This window comes from Clupea harengus, chromosome 25 (genome assembly GCF_900700415.2).
Source record: "Clupea harengus chromosome 25, Ch_v2.0.2, whole genome shotgun sequence".
Lineage (NCBI taxonomy): Eukaryota > Metazoa > Chordata > Actinopteri > Clupeiformes > Clupeidae > Clupea > Clupea harengus.
Genome location: NC_045176.1, coordinates 11,833,451 through 11,855,514, shown reverse-complemented (window position 1 = coordinate 11,855,514; position 22,064 = coordinate 11,833,451). Strand labels below are relative to the sequence as shown.

Below are 22,064 nucleotides of genomic sequence, written 5' to 3'. Positions count from 1 at the left end.
CCCCATCGAATGGAATTCGAACTATTTGTCTCACATGATGAGCTGGACTGCGACTGGTTTCTTTCCTTCGCCCTTCGCTGCCACCTTTGTCTTATTGCTATTTCTTTTAAGGAAGTTCCTGCGCCACATGAGAATGCCCGGCCTAGCGAGGATATCAGAGGGAGAAAGGTGGAATGCTGTGGATACAGACAGTCCATGTGTAAAATAATGTAGTTTTCCCTCCTTATAGGCCTACACTAACATGCTTTTGGATTGTAGACATACCATGTTGTCAAGATAAAGGGCTGCTATTTCCAAAATGTCCATTCTTAGCGAAATTTCGTTGCACTACGAGTATGTCTTTCCCGTTGTGTTTAACGTTTTGCTATATATTTTATATCTTATATGATATGTGTCAGCTGTTGCAGATGATGCAACAAGGTTTCTCCAATTATAATATTTTGTTCCCCACAACTGCTAATACAGCGTGGCTATACTTTTTGTATTCATAACAAAACAAATCATCATATGGTTTTCTCATTTCACATTGTTTGTGTACTTGGTTGTATTTGTACTTCTTGTGTTTATATACCCCTATGCTATTATGTCTGTGTAAGATGGGGTCTGGACAGCAAACTGCAACATACTGTGGCTGTGGTGTCAGGGGAAAAAAGTGTGACAAAAATTCACAGGAATTCAAGGTCTGAGCCAGTGACCACAGATGGATGAAAAACATAGTTTAAGCAGCTGGGGGCCAGTGTTTCTGAGTTTACCCATGAATGGGTGTTGCTGGAGCACCAGTAGCCACCTGACCTGTCTTCACTTCCTCTGGGTGCTTCTTGCAGGGATGTCCAAGTAAGAGACTGAAGCTCACATCAGTGTACATTCAGTTGTGTAGCTAAACCTATGTTAACCTCTTTCCACGATGGTTAAATGTGAAGAAAATGTGGATGGGAATGATCATAGCATCAACAGCATCTGCCATTTCTAAACCAACGCTAATTTCTCCTGACGACTGGACTCAGAGAAGTACTGAAACTCTTTGGCAAAAGGGGGAGGTTAGGAGTTGGTTTCTAGTCCAACTAGAAGTCAGCTAGTTGTCTCATACTGTGAACTCTCATCAGATGATACTGCAGTCACATTGGGGCCTGTATGACCACTACTGAGGTAATTAGACCTTTAACCTCTAACTTTGACTGTAGGCTAGATAAACACTGAGTGAGGCACAACTCCCCCGGGGAGAATACTCAATGCACTTGGTCATCAATTACGCCCAGTCCAAAGAATCTCAGCATTAAGGTGCACAAGTTAGTTATTAGGCAGTATTTGCAGCAGCCTTTGAAGGGTAACTGTGTTATTTCAGCCAAGCAAGTCATAGAGCAATTATTAACAGCATTACCATCATCATACCAGAACAAGAGTAAACTTCATTATTCTTCCAACTATTTGGTGAAATACCAACAGTATGTTTAGTAATTTTCAGAAAAAAAACTTCCATGATTAATGTTGTAAATTTACTCTGAGAATAAAGAGGTTATATTTACGAGAAAAATACTCACAGGTTTATGAGAAACAAACTTGAATATTCCTTAAGAATACAAACACTACCACAAATCCCATTTTAATTGTCCATAGACGTAACCAGTGATATCCTTGCATCTGTCCATTGTGTTGTAGTTTCTGATGCACAAAACCTTATCGAAATCAGTATGTTGTTTTCTTCTGAATAGGCTCAATTCATGCTTATGATAATATGGCGATTCTGGGCTAAAATCACAATATTTTCCTGATTGCAAAGTGTAATTTGATTTAGTCATTCACTGCAGGCATAATACACGACAAGCGAAAGCAGTTGATCCAACCTTGCAAAGTGAAACAAAGTATTTTCTTCTGGTAAATTACTGACTTTATAGTGTTTTTTTATCATAAATCTACCCCCTTAATATTAATATTACCCCTCCCCCAGCTCTGTAATAAAAAAATTAAAAACTACACTGGCCCTAATATGCCATAGTATACAGATTTTGTGTAGTCAATTTAATTGAATCTAGGCTAATGTTTATCTTTAGAAATGTGTGTATGGTAAGGTATGGTATGGTATGGTAAGGTATGGTATGGCATGGTATGGTATGGTATGGTATGGTATGGTATGGTATGGTATGGTATGGTATGGTATGGTATGGTATGGTATGGTATGGTGACTTCTGTGTGCTGCTTGATGTGTATTCAGCTTCATCAATGACAGATGGATACACAATGCTGGATGTACAGATATTGTTCCTTCTTCTTATCTGTCCCAGAGATTCTTGCTGCCATTGGAAATTGACTTCTGCTCCCTGCCCTTCTCATTGGCCAAACTTAGTCAAGGGGAACCCATCCACCTGTCTCATGTCAGGCTCAAATATTCTCATCTCCGAAGGAGTGTTGTTTGAAATGATGTTCATTCTTGTAATATCTACACAACCTTCTTTTTTTTTTTAGGAAAACAGGTCTAGTAGTTGTGATAGATCACTGTGATGGTATAACACTGTTGTTATTTATCAAACTCAGTCACTGTTGTTATTTATCATACACTCACCAAAGGCAATGCACTGCAGTATTTCCACCAGCATAGACCGTGTGGGTTTCTCATTAACCATCAGGAGGCTCTGGGCGTGGGCCCTCCTGCTTTCGTGAGACGTGTGGCGGCCCCTGGCTCGAGCGGCTGCACCTCGGAGAGGCGCGGCGCGGCGGGGCCCGAGAGAAGCCCAAGGCTTTAATTACAGTACGGCCGTCCGCGACCAAGACATGCCGAGAGCAGCTCTCAGCACCCGCCTGATGGATTGCGAGACGCGCGCATGCAGGCTAAATGCAGCGCAACTATGTTTGGGCTTGCAGCTCACGTGCACGCTGCCTGCACATACACTCACAAATACGCCACAGGCAAATATCAGCTTAGAAAAAACGTAGGAGAGTACAAGTGTACACACACACATGTATGCATACTTGAGAAGGAAAAATAATGCATTGAGGTCCACACACTCTCATGAAACACTGGAAATGTAAAGGAGAGTCCAACAACAACATTGGTTTAGTCATCATCCAAATACCAACCATCGATAAATCAGTGATCATAGAGATATAATAACACATGCATTCAATACAAATACATCCAGAGGTTCACACAAATGCACACGTAAATAAATACCTGCATGTAATGTCATGTATGTAAGCTACGCATGTGAATATATGCACACGATGTGTCAATTACCAGATTGTAACATGTTAAATTAAAGCAAAAGGTTTATTTAACAGAAGGTTGGTGAGCAGAGATTATATTGGATCATGCTGAGAAGCCTTTCCCACATACTCTCACACATATACCGGAAAACACACACAGACTGAAGACAGACAATGAGCTGGCTCATACTAAATCATAGGTGTCTGCCTGTAAATGTCTTCATCTCTACGGTTATTTTTTGACGTGTCAGTGGTCTGCGGCTGTCCGAGCGGTCTGTGTTTTGTCTACGTGGAGGAAGGAGGAGAGGAAGCATATGAAGAAAGAGAGGTGAGAGAGAGAGAAAGATTACAGACACATAAGTACATCACTTTTCTGAATAGGCTAGTTGTGTCTGTGAAATCCTTTATTCCTTATATATTTCTCCAGGGACTGATACAGCAGATGTGACTGATGGAGGGATTGTCACAGAGTTCACATGCTCATCATAATCTGAACAGACAACCTTGATTGACCACAACGGACACATTGACAACCGTCTCTTTTGAAAAAAAAAAAAACTTTAACTTCCATCCTGCTCTTTTAACATCTTTGATGGGTATGAAGCCTTTGCTACTTCATTACACAGGGTGTGAGAGGCAGTCCAAAGCTGTTGTTGTTGTTTTGTAGCTGTGTTATAGCAACAGAGCTGTTGAGGTGACTGCAGTCGAGCTACAGCTGAAGGTGGTGGAGTCAGAAGTAAGGGGGGGAGACTGACGGACTGGGAGCTCCAGCTACTGCCGTCAGCCTTGTGAGGATGGAATATCAAGGTGTCGTGGAGGAGGTGCGGTCCTGCCTAGTCCTGTGCATCATGGACGGATCCGAGCCTGACTCTTGCCCCTGGGGCTCCGGTTCGTTGGTCAATAATGAGCTGGAAGCCTGAATGAGGTGACAGCTTAGGTATGGAGAATGCACAGGCCGAGCCAGGAGGCAGCAGAAAGGATCTGGGAATCCAGAGGAATCACATACGAAGACTTCTTTGTTTTCGATTTCTGTTGCATCTGTGAGACTGCAATATTTGATAAACACTCAAGCTGCTCACGTGTTTTTTTTTTACTACACATGCATTACCTAAAAAAAAGAAGGACTGACTGTCCGTCCAAGGTTCAATCACTGTGCCATCTTTCTGTGACCGTTTCCCACCAGACAACAACAGGGCAGACTGCCTGGTTTGCACACATGTGGAGCAGACATCCCTGGCACCCCAGTGCTGCCTGAGGAACCGACCAGGGCTGGGAGTTAATGGGGCTCATTTAGTGCGGGGCAAACCCTGCACATAGCAGTCAAAGCAATCATTGACCTCAGGGCTGTCTGATCTACAGTGTCTCAGCAAGTCTCATGAGATCTCGTCGCTGCTGCTTCTTCTCTCCATGTATCTCTACCACTGTAGATATTCTGTGGGGGAAAAAATCAGATGGTTAGTGTGATTTTAATGTTCAAGTGGTCAAAAATGTCAAACATGTGCTAGCTTTTAAGATTATGGTAACTTTGTGTTCAACTGCATGTGGAGTTTAAATGGTCTCTCCGGTTTTGATGAATGTCATTCTCTCTGGGTTTTTAAATTGTGCTGTTCAGTCCCACCATTTTCAAGACATTTCAAAGCTGCTCATCAAGGGAATGTAAGGAATGAAAGACCCCATTCTCAATGTCAATTCAAAATACCTTTTGTAGCCTATGGTTCCCAGGAACTGTTGTCTTGCACACATTGCTGCCATACCAAGCATTACATCTTCAAATACTTACATGAATTGTGGGATAGACGAGTATGTGATTGCTTGAATGGAGATGGAGTTGAACACATGGGGCACTGATTGATCTGTCGCTCAAGAAATCAGCATGTGTTCTAGTTCAGCAACAGTAATTATGTACCATTACATTCCCGTCTCCACTGCTTTACCGAGTCCCAGTCACAGGTTGTACTACCAAAGCTTTTCCACTGCCGCGCATATGAATGTGTTTTTCCAACCTACAGAGAAACACAGATATGAGCAACAGGTCTATGACTCACAACACTGGAAGCTTGCGGCGAAAAATCCACACACAGAGCAAGCTCTAAAATGGCCAGGCTCAGGAACTGGGTGTTGGGCGGTGGAGAATAAACACAAACAAAGCTTGGCATTATGCAATTATCCAAATTAAGCAGAGAGGGATATTTTCTGCTCCCCCAATTAAGCCTGTGAATAGGGTGAGGCTTCGTTTGCACTAATGGCCGTGGCACAGCTGTGCAACATTACTCTTGACACTCTAGTGGCTCATGCAATTGACATTCTTGGTGGAGAGGCGCCCTTCCCGGGCCTAGACCTTCAGCGGGTCCTCGAGTGAACCCTCAAAATTGTTCAAGAGACAAAGCTCGCCGTGGATGAATGTGCGATGGTCAAATCCAATTAGCGTCCACTAGCGTCCTCCAGTGTGTCTACACAAGGAGTGGGGGGGTGGGGGGTCGCTGCGCACAGTTGGCTCTCGTTGGCATTGCGCAATTCCTGCAATGAATGCTGATGGAGCCAAGACCTTGTGCGAACTTGTGAATTTATTTCGATAGACCCGGGGGTTATTTTTGGCACATGTGAGGCAGGCCCTTTTCCAAACTAGCCCCTGCACCCTCTCCCTGCCCACATTCACTCCATTTGCGCGTCCACGTGGAGGGTCCGACTAATTCAGCACCATCCCAAACCATCCAATTAGCAGGGAGTGGAAGTGGGTTACCAGTCCCTCCATCAGTGTGTCGAAGTGAGTCTGCGTCGATGCAACTGATATAAGCAGCAAATGCAGTAAAACACTGAATATCAAAAAGAATATACATGTGTGGGTCTGCGCATTACATCATATGAGAAAGTTAACGTAAATAACACTCATAATGTGTTAAGACAAAAGAAATCCCATATCCCCCGGGTCGTCAAAAAGAATATTTTACGGTGATTTTGATATTTATTCAATGAAAATGAGACTGATGTCAATTTCCTTTTTCCGTCGAGAGCATCCTAAAGTTTGCCTCTGTATCACACCCAACCCCTTCATTAAGAGTGCTCTCCGCTGCAGATTGTGACTGAAAAACAGAGTTCACTCCATGACGGAAAAGGGCCCGCTGTGTAGGCCATACCGCATCTACCAGCGTCCCTACCACCTGCAGGGAGGTGGCATGGTGCAGAACCTCATTTCCATCCAGACAATGGAACCGTAGCGCTTATGGGGGCTGTAGCTTTTGTCAGGCAAATGCCACAGATACTGTTGCCATGATGATTGTGATCGCCACGGAAATAGTAGACATGTAGACATGCTTATGCAGTGAAATGGGGACATCGTAGGAGAAAGGGTTGTGAATGTTGACATGACCTTTATAGGAATTTGGGAACAAAAGCTAAGAGTAATGCTGTTATATTTAGAAATATTTCATGGATGGAATCAACTCTCACTGTCTGAGAATATATGTCAAATATCTGGCATTGACATGAGAAAACAATGGTTAACATGGTTAACATCTCTTGCTTGCATGTTTGGCATACATTCCTCCAACAACAATAGATCTTAAACATTGTTATACACTGCACACAGTTTGAGCAAGGGGCATGTCATGATAAAATTTCAAGTACGTCTGTGTGATAGAATTCGTAGTCAGGATAGAATCAAAACAACAAATGGCAAGAATTGCCATTAATATGCACTTCACTGCACATAGCTCATATAATGGGCAACCACTCATTAGGCTGGGAGTCTCTTGGAGTCAAAGGGATTTGAAGAGCTTAGACTCCCCTCATCTGCAACATTCCACGGAGCTTAGTGACTTTGTCTGGGGGTTTCTGGAGTTTCCCTGCCTCTTTTCTCCGGATGTTCAGGCCAAGATAAATAACGGGGAGGGCCATGAGGAGACTCCGTGTCCTACAACCACACACCTGGCCGTGAGCTTCCTTCCGGCCCTCCCCGGGAATTCTTCTCTTTCACCACCTGCCCCCAGAGAGAGAGGAGAAGACAGAGAGATAAAAAGAGATAGAGACAGAGACTGCCATTGCATTCTTCAATCTGAGTCACACACACACACACACACACACTTAGATATATTCAATTACACAGCTTTTCTCTACAGTCTGTACAGACCTGTGATAAAGGTTGTACCAAACCTGTGGGTTTGGTGAGTAGTTTGTAAGGTGTGTGTGTAACTACAAATGTGTGTATGTGTCAGTGGATGTATGTATGTATATATGTATGTATGTATGTGTGTGTGTGTGTGTGTGTGTGTGTGTGTGTGTGTGTGTGTGTGTGTGTGTGTGTGTGTGTGTGTGTGTGTGTGTGTGTGTATGTATGTATGTATGTATGTATGTATGTATGTATGTATGTATGTATGTATGTATCAGGGTTTCCACTAGAATGTTATATTGCCGGAGTAGACATACCGGAACAGCGCATGTTTCAATAACAAATTCTGTTACAAACACAAATATAATGTAACCTATATAATGTACACAAAATAATTAAGTTTCTTTCTGCCACCAGGGTAATCTGGATGGATTGTGATCATCTTGATGTCGGGTTCAAAATAACTTCATCATCAACAGATCCAAACTCTACCCGTCTGACATAATGTAAACTGCCATTGCAACTTGGCAGCATGATCATGCTTGACACTGCATAATTTCAATATTATGCAATCAAAATCTGTCAAACCATTGAAACCATAGAGCCATAGAAACAATAAACGTGAACGAGTTAAAATTTGAAGCCCCATTATGCAAGAATGTGTATTTTTTTGCGACTGAGCTCCCCCTTAAGTTGCGGAGAGAAGTTCACTCTTACACCACTGTCGTAAAGACAAATCATGCTTTGAGACCCCCTACTGGACAGGGTTACAGGGTTGTTGACAAGCTGAAGGTTATTGAACCGGCAAAGACAACACCACAAGCCAAAGAAGCATGTTGACTGACAAGGTAGAGTAATATTACAAGATTTTACACAAATGATCCACTCATCGTGGACATAGAACTCCACAGACTAGTCACCATGATGTGTCCGACAATCAAAAATAGATTTCCTATGAATCGCCACTGAGGACTGAGTGGAAGCTTTGGAAGGCAGAGCCCAGACTGAATAAAATGGAAATTGGATCAAATCCATTTCCTCACCCTACGCTGTCTGATTAGAGTAGGAAGCAGTTGAATTTAACAACTTGTTTTAATCAATGAGATATACAACAAGATATACTTCCATTACTGATTTATTTGCTCAAATATCTTGTTTAATGATGTATTTTATGTGTTGTATGCGCATTATTACCAGACACGCTGATTACTTTTAAAATTACCGTTTTTTAAAGAATTTTACCAGGCAAAACCTGGTTATTACCAGCTATCGGACACACTGGTATATATGTATGTATGCGAGTATGTCTACGTGCGCCTGTTAACCATGATCGGCACTGTACAATTGAACTTTTTGGTTGTGACACAACTATGTGAAGAGCACTGACAGAGAGAGCTTCATGCTTAAAGAGGACTTATTATGCTTTTCTGATTTTCCCCTTTCCTTAGGGTGTTATATAGCTTTTTTGTGTGCATGTAAATGGTCTGCAAAGTTACAAAGCCCAAAGTAAACGCCAGAGAGAATAACAGAAACCACAGAAAGCAATTTTCTCTGTTGCCTGAAATGCCTCGATGGAATTCCAGCTGTTTGCCTTTGCTACAAGATGATGGAATCTTATAACACAATCCTTATTGCCCGCCTAGCTGACCAATCAGAACACGTTGGGCTCATCGGGAGGGGGGCATAAGGTGCTCTAACAGAACGTTATAGACAGAGGGTGAACAGAGATGCCCAGTATGAGAAAAAGGTTTTTGGGACATTGAAGCATGTAAATCTATATAGTAGCCCCAAAAATGTAATTATGAACATTGAACATTAGCATGATAGGTCTTCTTTAAAGAGTAGACCAGTGGTGAAAGTTCAGACAGAAGTCCGTGTCTTTACAGATTTCTCTCACTGCTCCATGTGCAACTACTGCCACCTGCTGGTGGGATTGACAACACCAGAACTCCACTCGTAAAACCAAAACCATCTATCCATTGCAGTAACATACATGTGGAGTTATTATTTGTATACGTTTGTGTATGCCAAATCATAGGCCTATATCAGCTCAGGTTTACCTTAACCTTAAGTCTCAGACGTATCAGGATAACCTTATGTAGTATTTGGTGCTAAAACAATGAACCTGAACAGTATTAAAAAGATATCCTAAATATTCACATCAAAACAATAATACTCTTTCTATGGCAAGTTATGATGTTAAAAGAGCCTGACATTTTAAATGAGCCAAAACATATGCCCATGAAATTAGATTCCAACACTGTTAGAATATTTAATGTGAAAATGCACAGTTCTTACCTCTCCCAAATGAACTATCATGAGAAAAACATATTTCTGGAAATATTTCTTTGAAAAGCCTACATCTTGGTAGTTTTCAGGGTAAAAATGGCTGTGCTCAGTAGGCTTTAATTAATCCCTAACCACCATCTTAAACTAAGCTGTCATTTCCCCCTTTACAGTGCAGCATATACGTAGACTGATTTTACTGTAACTGGTTATAATTATCAAAAGTCTTCACCCATTTAACATCTTCTCTCTTTCACCCTTTCATTTTAAACCCATTTGATATCCAACGCATCTGGTTTCTGAGTGCTTTCTTTTTTCCAGGCAAAATAACTTTGATCTCATGGTTATTTTTAAAGTATGAATAATAACACAGGCCTGGCAATGGACACTTCCAAATGAACTTGTCGATACGGTCTGAACATGTATTTTTTCATAAATGTTATCCTTCAGATACATCTCTCTGAGGTAACATACATATGATGAACGATAAGGTTCTCCATACTGAAACAAAACTTGTTGCCAATTTAACCCTTTTAAATTCTCCATTGATTTGTTTAAAAACAAATATTAATGGTTGCAGATAAGATTAGACAAATACCGTACTCACTAAGCTTAGCAGGGAAATCTCATACCATAACAAGTTGTATAAAGACCACACAACATGAAAAGGTAATGCTTATGACATCCCTTTTTATTTATTTACATCCATATCTTATAATGCCACATTTATATCGAGTGGTTGGCCATAGTTCATTAAGGCCAAGAAACATACATAGAAAATACAATACAGTGTCATTCCATTTCCTGGCAACTGATCTGAGTTCAGAAAATAAAGAAGTATCCTGACAAATAACAGATTCCATGAATATACGCATTCTTAGTCAACGCCATACTTCTCTATGGTCCCACAAGGCATAAGATTATTTATTTTTTAACAAAGAAACATTATTTGAGACCAAGTTGCTAAAAGCTCAGCATCCAAGTGTCCTCAAATATCTGTCTAGCTCATTTTCTTTACAGCCATATGCTTCAGTGAAACAGCACTGAATAATGACGAATACCATAACCAGCTTGGAATACTCTAGCTGTATATCAGTATACATGATACATGTATGTTGCTAGCGTTTTAGAATAAGACTGTTTTGATCACCATGCTGTATAACACCACTACATAATTCTAAACATAAAGCTAAACTGATGCAAATGATGCTTACTCTATTATACTAGTATTTTCATCATAACTCACAACACAACCTCTTGTTGGGTATGTTTTTAAAATAATACAAGAGTTAATATTGCTTTTGCAAATTATTACATAAAATGCTTAGAGGTAATGAACTCCATTACATATACTTGCCAATGTCAAAATTAAATCTTCAAATGTTAACTTTGAATTCTTAATTCTGTGACTAATAGCACACAATAGAGCATTATAGTTTGAACATATTAAAAAATGTAAGTGTATTCACGGACAATATAATTTCATCTAATCATAAATACCAATATATCAGGGCTGACATACAAAAATAGACCTGTGTTGTTAAATTGCTATGATATCCATGTCCTGTAACACATCTCAAAATCTCCACATCAGGAAAAAAGAAATACTTGGGCCAAATACACAGAGTTAAGTCATAAAAGAGATGTGCATATATATTTAGTCAGTTTTAGCTCAGTTTCAATGTATTTACATACAACAAACATTTGCATAGATTAAAGGTACAGTGTATAGTTTTTAGTGGCATCTGTTAGTAGAGATGGAATACAGTAATCATAATTATGTTTTCATTAGTGTATAATTACCTGTAACCACTAATCACTTGTGTGTTTCGTTAGCTTAGAATGAGCCCTTTCTACATAGGGAGCGGGTCCTCTTCCACGGAGTCCACCATGTTGCGCCGCCATGTTTCTACAGTAGCCCAGAATGGACAAACCAAAACACTGGCTCAAGATACCTCACCACTAGATGCCACTAAAAACTACACACTTCACCTTTAAGGGGAGGTTATCTAGCTTTGCTTCAGCTGGAAATTAGCGTATACTTGCTCTATAAACTGGACCAGGTTTTGGAACAATATTAACTTTGAAACGACTTTGGTTGACCACAGATTTGATCAGTGATGCCTCACGGGTAACCAAAGATAAGAACCCATACACAACAAAACCAGTCAAATTTGTCTTGTACCTCCAAATAGTAGGCTACTTCATACACTTTCACCAAAGCAGCACATTTTCATCTCAGCTGCAAAGTTCACTGACTCCTTTATACTCCTGACTTGATGGTTTTTCACATTTTTGATAATGTGTCATTATGCTTTCTGGAGGCTACCTGAATCAGCTTCAAATAGTCAGAGTTGATTCACATGTACATACAGTTTCAGACTTAAAGAAAAAAATACACTTGGAAATGGTTTGGAAATGATGAGAGGAAATAAATATGTATTTCTTAACATACTAATACATAAATATACATACATGATTGTGGGTCCCTAATTTTAAAGTACAGCTAGTGCTGGTTTTGTCAAGATCAAAATCTTGTTTACAAAACAAACAGCTTTCCCATACTGTATCGCTATGGCAACTGCCCCCACTCTTCCAAGATGTTCAGTGGCAATGCATGACCATTGGCCATGATTTCAGGGGAAAGCATCAAAGACCACTTTCAGGCCTAGTAACTATCATATGCACTCAGACAGTCCACATTAGTTGTTCTTCTGGGAGCCAATCATCACCTTGGACACGAAGTTGACGATGGCACTAGCTGGTTGCTCCGGGTCGTGTTCGGCAAACAGATGGCACACATTGTCCTGTCCTGTGCCGGTCTTTCTCGCCACAAAGCCAAAGATCCTATAGCACAGGTAGAGGTGGTGGTCAGTACGAAGCTTAAAACAAACTCAGACGTGTAATTGTCATATCACTATATATTATATGTACTCCTGTTGATCAGTGGCATGTGATTTGTAATGTATGTGGTAATCATTATGATCATAACATGTGATATGAAATATCGAATCATGTATGGAGAACTCACCTAGCTGTAGCGGAGCCATCTCTTCTCCACCTGATAAGGAAGAGCAGAATAGATCAGCTTATGCAGTCATTCAGCCCAACATTGTGCTGTGGATCTCTCACACTCACACACCACTGCAGTTTATTTTTCCCCACTGTTCTTTTGGTGACAAAGCTGATAATTATGATTTAAGCCACAGCCACATGACAACAGATCGAAGAGAACCATGGACAGTAATTCAGCATAAATTGATTACTTAAAAACAACCATCCCAAATATTTCATGTCAACATGCAGCAAAATAGTTTTTTCCTCTTCTCCTAACGAGGTCATTTGTTTCTGACAGCATGAGAGAAGAGTCACTCACTTTCTGTCCTGGGGGTCCAGAGCACAGAATATGACTGTGTTCACGGTGTAGTGTCTCCTAAAGAACAATCTGAAAATAGACGAGACAGAAGATAAATACATTTATAGTTAAATATATAGTTTTATAGTATATACGTACGTAGTACAGAATATGGAGTCGATAAGATTTACTTGGCACCACATATACACTAGGTCCCTATATACAGTATACGACCGAAGTGAGAGCACCTCTGTGCAGTATCACATGATCAGTATTCCATCATTCAGATTTGTATCATCTTACAGTAATTGCAAGTTGAACAGTAGGGTATTCGCTCTTATGTAAAATTAAAAACTATCAGTTTAGATTTACAATATTAAAAATACAGGCCCCACAATAAGAACTCAATGCAACAAAAGTCAGTGCAACTTTCATTACTGAGATTCTATTTTTTCAATTCTTCGTATGTCCACCTTTATATCTGAAGACAGACCCAATTCTCCTCGGCATAGAGGATATCAGTGATGCCATTCTTCAGAGACAATTATTTGTCATCTGCTCTTTCCTTGAGGGGTTGTGTTGCTCTACCTTTCTCCTTAAAATACCCCAAAGGTGTTTGGATTGGATTCAAGTCAGGCTACACACTTGGCCAGGTCATAGTTTACACTTTTTCTTCTTTTGATTTCAGCAGTGTGCTTTGGAATGTTATCATGCGAGAATATTCCTCTTCTGTCAATCTTCTGGAGGAATTATCCGGTCAGCCTGTGTGTGTGTGTGTGTGTGTGTGTGTGTGTGTGTGTGTGTGTGTGTGTGTGTGTGTGTGTGTGTGTGTGTGTGTGTGTGTGTGTGTGTGTGTGTGTGTGTGTGTGTGTACACGTGTCAATGCATGCAATGTTTTGTTTCACTCACTTCCTCTGATTGTCGGTGAGCGTGATGCCCTGAGACGACACTTTGAAGTGGACCACAGTGGAGGTTGGCAAAGGGTCCATATTAAACACTTCACTCGTGGCTTTCTGAACCGCCTGGTAACCAGTCAAAGACTCCATCTCCACGGAACCCAGGAACCACACATTACATGCTAGGGAACCAGAGAACAAACAGAACTGATTACTAAGAACATAATAGATATGATTGCTTGGAAAACGGAGACTTATTTCTTTTCACGGGCTTATCACTGACCCAGAAAACAGTCTAGAAAAGAGGAATGTATGATTCTAATTAGGGATGGCACGAGGCTTACCTGCTCCTTGTTTGAGGAGCTCTGTGGCAGAGTTGGTGATAGACTGGGTGGTGGTCTCCACTACGTCCTCCAGGGGATCTGCATGGAGTGACCAGAGGGAGCATGAGTCACATTAGACAGAGATGAATATGCTTAATGGATGTGTTGCTGGTTTTCATTACACATTTTGAGATATTGTTTTCAGTTTTCTGCTCTCACTCTTTCTTCAAGGGATACTTGTTTCACCAAGTGTATCTATAGTGATTTGTTCTTTGACATTTGTCAAATGCACTTGAAATAATTCATTGAAACATTTATTTACTTCATTTCAAACAGTCACTTAAGACAAATTAAACATTTTAAACCTGCATAATTCATACACTAAACTTTTAGGAAACCCTGCTTTCACTGCAGGCCCATGGCTCTCATGTGTGCTCTTGATTGAGTGCACCAGTATTCCTCTGGGGGCTCGTCTGTTCATTTGTGTCCCCACAATCAGGCAAGTCTGCCATCGGGCAGTGGTAATGGGAGTTGACCTCTCACCTCTGTCAGGGATGATGAGCTTGCAGGGCAGTGCCAGGGGCATGATGGAGTGCTGGCACACCAGGGCGGTCAGGCTGCCTGCGAGACACATATTTCACACGCCAGGTTTACTTACACATTCCCAAAAAAAATTTGTTCCCCATCTGCTTCAATCCACATCAAGAAAACCTCTGATCCTGGATCAGAGTATGCCATTACAAAAAAAAAAACATATATGTTTCCCTGTATAGCAAATCAGTTCATTGCACTCAATGGAAACCTTACAAACAGCTAATCTGTGTACAACAGTGATTTCCCTGAACCAGAAGGGGGCTCTCTTCACCAATACCAAAAGACACCACAGAGACCTCAGAAAACATGTTCTATGACAGTAGATGCAGCCAAACAGTGGCTTTGGTTGTCTACTAGACTCATATCAAGAACTAGTGTAGGCCAAGGAGAGGAGGTTGGGTAAATATCAGGTGGAGAACTTACCAAAGTAGGGCTCATTGGGACAGCCCTTCAGCCGCACGCCTTTCTGTGTGCACTCAATGAGGAAGTGACGAACCAGCTCATTGGACAGATCTCCTGAGAGCCGAGAGAGACAGGAGTGTGGGGGAGGGAGGGCAGAGAGCGGGAAAGTTCTCTGTATTTTTCCTCTCAACAATGTCAAGGTGCCTCAACCACTCAGTCTGTTGTCATCCTAGCATTGTGATTTTTTTTTAATATATATCTGAACTATACACATGAAGGAATCTAAAAATCACAAAACACCTAAAACACAACATTATAAAAATTCTAAAGCAAACCAATGTGTGGTATTGTTATTTGACAAGAGGTCTTCTGAAGGGCAGATTGTCTTGGAATCTTCTCAAAAAAGAACACACACACACAGATAGACAAAAGCCTAGCGATAGGGATTCAGGTGTGTAAGGCGTGAGCCATGTCTGGGGCATGCAGACACAGCAGATGGACCCTGTTGCTGCTTGAAGGCCTAGTCCAAACAAAGGACCCGTGAGGCCTGCACTGGTCATTGTGGGCAGTGACACACACTGGGCATACACTGCTGCCTCCTTGCCCCTCTCGGGAACAGACAGGGCTGAGAGATAGGAAGCTGATCTCATGTCATCACTTTAACAGGCTGGATTTCAGATCCCGGGACAATGTTGGCTAACTCTAATCCATTTGTTAATTTTTTTTTTTTAAATGAATGATTAAATAAAATCGTAAATGTTATCTGTGATAACATTCGTTTTATATAAAGTAAGTTTTTTTTGTTGTATAAATATGAGGGTACTCAGGAAAATCGAATTCAATTCAGAATATTATGATAGGCCTGTAGTTTACCTCTCACAAAAGTTTGGTAATGTTATACTATATGACATAAATGGAGAGAGCTTCACTGACAAGGTTGAACTTCAACAACTTCAGATTTATAAGCTTAAAACCTAATTGAATTCATTCTCCCATATGTTGCAGTAAATCATTTCAAGACCCCTTTTTGTGAGTGCGCCGTCACCATCTTGCAAAGATGTAATGTTATCTGACTGACTCAGGCAGTGTGATTGAAGCTAGGCGAACTGCATTGTAAAACCCACAAAGACTTGCAAAGTCTGGCCGCAGGAAGCGTACCGTATCTGCCCTCGGCCTGGAAACAAAGGGGGACTGGGAGAGGGGGGTGGAGGTGAAGATGGGGTAGGTTGAGTGGGTGGGTGGGTGCGGTGTGGGTTCACCTATCGCATTCCACTTTTGGCCGTGGGTTCATGAGAGGGTTCCATGTAACATTAGTAGGCTTTCATGCCACTTGAACAATTCCCCGATACTGTAAGTGTGCTCCCTTGCTGATGCCTCTGCCTGGCCCGTGACATTGTGTAGAGAAAGTTCTGGAAAATGTCACACACTGTATGCAGGTAGAGTGACCCTCTTCTCGGCCCCTCCCCTGACTCATCTTCCACCAATGCCTACCTTTCTTACTCTGCTGCAGGACTGAGGGAGGAGGCGTGGCCACCTTCATGGCCAATCCGTACGCTCCTCTGAAGGAGTGGCTGTCTCGCACGATGAAAGAGCCTGGCTCTTTGTCCTTCAGGACGGCAATGGCTGGACATTGGGGAGAAGATAAGCATCAGTTCAACCATGAAATGAGTTCAAATGTCCCTGGTTCATTGGTTGTATAAAGCAATTACTTTCAACTGTAGCTGGCTTTCATGCATACGCTGCAACACAGAAGGTCGCAGCAAAGTCAAAATACAGTTTCTTACCTTGGTCCCGTGCAATGTCAGGCTTATACCAAAACTTGGATGTATCCTGAACGAACTTCACAGTCACCTGTTTGCTAGCCAGCACATCTGAAAACAGTCAAAAGTTTTTCCATCACCACAACTTGCACAACTTTATGCAGCAGTGCACTTTCAGTTAATCCAAATTTCATTCACATGTGGATCTACAAACTGCTCCCAGAAATGGGTCCTATACTGCATGACAGCACAACAGGTTCCAGCAAGCTGCTCTCTGGTGCTGAGGGAAAACTAGAGCTCATCACACTCTCTCTCTCGGTTGAGTTAAGGGCTATGAAAACGAAACATAGCATCATTTTCTATTTACTTTTCCCTCAGTCTGTATTCCCTGATCATGTATTTGCTTACAATCCACCTCCTATGCAAATCATGTTGGATAAAATCGAAATTAAACTCAAACAAAATGATAAATGACAGTTTAAGCGTGGGGTGTTTACCAGGTAACGGAGAGGACGTGCCTGGTGTGCCCCGGGCCTGCATCTCCGGTAGCACATTGGGGAAGGGGATGCTGAGGGAGCTGCCGCTGTGGGGGCTGGAGAATCCACTGAGAGCTGGCGAGGCCGAGCCCCTGGAGTGCTCCCCGTCCGAGGCCATCCTTTTCTCGGGCAGCAGGGGAGGCAGGTGGAGCTGCTGATGCTGCTGGGGGGCCTGCTGGTGCAGCTGTGCGCTCAGGACCTCCGCATCCACCAGGAGGCCTGCGGTGCTGAAGTCTGTGCCCAGGCCGTCGTGCTCGTCGAAGCTGCGCGCAGGGCTGCGACCGGCGGCGTAACGGGCAGCCCGGCTGCGCTGGCTGCCCCGGGGGGAGCTGTGGGCGTTGGGCGCGGGGTGAGGATGGTGGCCCGGCGGGGAGTGGTGGCTGTAGTCCGGGGTGCCGGAGCGCTGAGGGGGCAGAGAGGCCTGTCGGCACAGCAGCGGGCTCTCTTGCCAGGGGGACTGGACCGGGCTGGAGAAAAGAACCAGAGGGTCAGGGAGCAGTCCAAAACTCTCAAACAGCGCAGATATACACCTTGGGCTCTGAAAACCACTTTGGGACTATTGTTAATGGCACAATAGAAATCAATTTCAATTTCAATTAACTTGAAATGAAATATAGATTTTGCATATGGCCAAGATGTACATCATATCTGTGTCAGAATCAATTGCTCTCTACACAAATCCTCCTTATATGTTTACATTCATGATAATGAGTTTAAAGCATAACAAACACACACACACACACACACACACACCTGTCTGTTCGAGTCAGTGTTCCACCAATGGATGCGGAGTGTGTAGATCCGAAAGTGCGGTGATAGGCAGGGGAGTGGTCTGGCAGGCCAGCCTCTGTTGCGTGAGTCATGATCTCGGTGTAAACCCTGGAGTCTGAGGACAATCAAACATGTACATGAGGCCATATCTCCTGTATACATATCTCCTCAGCCTCAGAACCACGGCTGTGGTCAGGAGCAGAAATTACATTCGTAGACGTCTTAGATGTCTCTCTATTGCCGGTCAACCTGCCCACTCCCACTGCCCCGTGTATCTATCTTTCAATCTATCTTTGGGGATCAGCCTTTTGTTTCTTGGCTTATCCTTTAAAAGCTCAAAACACACACCTTGCAAGAAAAAAAAAACCACAGAGATTATTAACAGCACAACAAGCTCTTGAGCTGAGCACAATTAGCAAGCCGACAGCCATTCAGATGGCTCGGAGAGGCACATCTGCTGACGTCTGGGGAGCAAGTCCCATCAGGACGCCTCCGCTCCCAGCGCGCCCAGGGTTGCTGACTTAACAGAGTCCTCAGCAGCCCTGCCTAGCTTCAGCTGCTCTCTCCAGTCCCGGGCCTTGGGCAAATTAGCTTGGGCGCACACAGAACATTAATGAAATGAAAGCGGGCCCAGGCTAATTAAGAAAAAGCTTTTATTTTCATCAATCTCACGCTGGAATTTCCCATAGGTAATGCAGTCTAGCAAATGACAGGCACTCATTCAACCTCTCCCCAGATTCACCATGGAGATGTGGTGCTTGCCTGACTTGTGTGTGTGTGTGTGTGTGTGTGTGTGTGTGTGTGTGTGTGTGTGTGTATTTGTGCATGTGTGGTCATGCGTTTGTGAAAGTGTCTGTGTGTGTGTGTGTATGCATGTGTGTAAATGCGTTTGTGAATATGTGTGTGTGCGCTGAGAGAGTTGAGTTGAGGTACAGGGCCTCTCACATCTCTCTATCTGTATTTGCTTCCCTTCCAGGCCACTCGAACTCAACCTCCAGCTCGAGAGCGGAAAAGTGGCGCCCTTCGCCTGCGCCCGTTGTCCCAGAAACGTTTCAATAGAGCCTCTGTGTTTCCATCGCAGTGCCTGAGAGTCCCGTTACTCTCACGGCTACCGTGACAACAGAGCACCATGACAACAGACCAAAGGGTCAGGCACGGACAAACACTAGAATATGGGTCACGTCAGGAAGTGTCATTGCAAATAGGACACTGTCACTCAACAGCGACAAAACACTCATTTTCTTTGAGGGTGTACACAAAACTAGGGATGCTCTGAGGTCCCATAACTAGTAATAGTAAATGCCATACCTAATATGAAAACTATGAACTTGACCAACTATGAACTATAGTAAACTATAGTAAACTATGAACTTGATCATGACCAAACTTTCATTTATACTACGTACCATAATTAATGCTTTATCAGTGATTCTAAACTTAATTGATGTAGATTAAAGAGACCTTTGTGTAAAGTTTAACCATAAAATGTGTTCTTTATGCCAGGCCCGTAATAAGATTCACTTTACAGATTGCGATGATATCCTGATTCAATGTCAGAGTTAGGAAAGTTACATGTATTATGAAATAGACAAATATCAAATGTAAACAGAATTCCTGTAAAACCTAAATCCAATAAAGAGAAACTGAACAGTTGGTCAGGGTCTTTTTTCACATAATGGTCACCGTAAATGGAGAGCCAAAGAGAAACACAAAAGAATGTGAGTGGGGGAGTGGGGCTCCTACATATCTGAACAGTTGTGATAGTTCGTAGGTCTTTCTAGTACTTTCTTTTCACTGACCGCTCAGCCATTGTTCAAATGTCCCCACAATCTGTTTCCTCCAATCAGTGGCTTTAGCCAGGGGTCAAAGGAGCACATATGTCGACCCTCCACCTCACAAAGCCCTGGCATTTAAACGCGTCCATTCGTCTTCGGGGGGGACCAGCCTTATCTCCGCAGCAGGACAGAGCAAATTGTTCTCTTGCCCTTCAGATGGAGGTGTATCAGATAGGGCGCATATCTCTACTGATCTCACTCCCTACCTCCTTTTCAGTCCTGTTTGTGGCACCAGAATAAATAGGCCTGCTATTTTTGGTCTTATCCCATCAATTACACACGTGTATGCAATTATACATCTGATTCATGTGCGTCAATGGACTTAATTAGAGCAAATATAGATTGACGTATGAATGGAGATTTTGGTTAAAATTGAACAAAGGCTTTTATGAGACATTTGCTGTCCATCAAATAGAAACCGTCTGTTAGCAGGAGTTTAACCTCTGGGTCTTGGCCATTCTTTTTTGTGGGGGATAAATGTAAGACACAGCTCTGGATCACTGATCACCATTGGTTTTCCCCATGCTGCACCTGAGCGTAGTATCAGGCAGTGGGTTCAGGGCAGTCCTGGTGATTCCTAAGCCATCGCACAACTGAGTGCTTCATGAAGTCTGCCCGTGGTGTAGAAGGGTGGTGAAGTGGGAGGCAAACGGGCCTTTTGACTCGAAGACGTCCAGCACAGTTCCAGAATTATTTTCAGCGGACGGCAGATGTCCATGTCATTTCATTTCAGTGCCAACCTTGCGGAGCCCATTGAAATGAAAAACAGATTTTTGACCAAGGCATAAGGTCTGTCAGTAAAGCAGAAATATCACAGAACTCTCAATTACCCAGGCTCTCAGTCGAAGGAAACCATACAAGCCCGGTCAAAAACAGGGTGTAATCGGAACCATCCAAACACACGGACACGGGACACATTCCAGGCACATTCCACACACAGTCTGTGGGCAAGGAACCAAACTCCATGCAAAACACGGATACATTTAATGACTAGAGCACAAACGGTGCTGTGATCACCTGTTATCTTCCTTCCCTGCGCTGAACAACCCTGCATGAACAATGCCATGGGCCCCTACATAAACACAAAACCACTACAGCCATACCTACAGAGAAAGACTTTACATTCAAATTCACCTCTTAGGATCTGTGCTGTTGCAAAGGCTTCCTTTAATCTTGCACCTGGATCAGAATTGTAGATCTCACAACGAGGGAGGGCACTGTCTTAAAATGAGGGCACTATCTTACCATGAGGGAAACAGCTGAAGCAACTGTTCAAAACTGTTCAAAAGTTGGTCAAATTTGGTAACATATTCTTATGAAAGTTTCATCACTGTCTGAACTGGACTAAGTTGAACTGAACCAGCAGTAATAGAGAGGGGTTTACCTTGATCTGTCCTGTATGCTCCATACATTTGCATGCTGGGAGATGGAGTTTGTCTGTGATGCAGGAAGTCAGTTATGTTTTTCACTGGAAAAAGAACAAGAGGGAATATCACGGTCAGTGTTTAGAGTTTATCATACCAATACGTGTCACAGTTTGTTATTCTGCATGTCAGTGTGTGTGTGTGTGTCTCTGTTTGTGTGTCTGTGGACCTGATATGTTACCAGAATTTGACAAATGAGCAGGGATGGACAGTATTTCTGATACATGTATTTAAAATGTGCATTTTAAATAAAAAATGTTGTATATTATATTTGATGGGCCTTATAAAACGGTTATGTCATTCATATCAATCATTGTATAGTGTTCAGTATTATTGCATTTTAAAGACTTTCCCCAAAACTGTACACACGATGATGTCACATGTATGCACCTTGGGGAGGTAGAACAGTGTGCTGAGTGATTTCCCCCTGCTTGTTTAAGACACATGGCCAGGGAAAGACTGATATATCATTTGTCTTCTCTGACTCAGAGCCAGCATTGAAAAGCTGTCAAATAATATAAAATGATCAAATGCGTAGGGGGAGCCATAGCACAGCGGCACACCCACGGGTCCAGCGCC

At 42.5% G+C, this 22,064-nt stretch overlaps 1 protein-coding gene across 1 annotated transcript in view; it reads right to left on the bottom strand.

Annotated features, from left to right (window-relative positions):
- Positions 1 to 10,262: 10,262 nt before the first annotated feature.
- LOC105898447 (tensin-3) overlaps positions 10,263 to 22,064 on the bottom strand; it is a 39,407-nt gene continuing 27,605 nt past the window's right edge. The window contains exons 16-27 of the mRNA XM_031563036.2: positions 21,446 to 21,529; positions 18,209 to 18,341; positions 17,417 to 17,922; positions 16,944 to 17,030; positions 16,651 to 16,782; positions 15,181 to 15,273; positions 14,707 to 14,784; positions 14,185 to 14,262; positions 13,854 to 14,022; positions 12,966 to 13,034; positions 12,621 to 12,650; positions 10,263 to 12,436 (exon numbers count right to left, since the gene is read on the bottom strand). Coding sequence (XP_031418896.1) covers positions 12,292 to 12,436; positions 12,621 to 12,650; positions 12,966 to 13,034; positions 13,854 to 14,022; positions 14,185 to 14,262; positions 14,707 to 14,784; positions 15,181 to 15,273; positions 16,651 to 16,782; positions 16,944 to 17,030; positions 17,417 to 17,922; positions 18,209 to 18,341; positions 21,446 to 21,529 — 1,604 coding nt within the window. The 3' untranslated portion in view covers positions 10,263 to 12,291. The remainder of the gene's footprint in view (positions 12,437 to 12,620; positions 12,651 to 12,965; positions 13,035 to 13,853; positions 14,023 to 14,184; positions 14,263 to 14,706; positions 14,785 to 15,180; positions 15,274 to 16,650; positions 16,783 to 16,943; positions 17,031 to 17,416; positions 17,923 to 18,208; positions 18,342 to 21,445; positions 21,530 to 22,064) is intronic.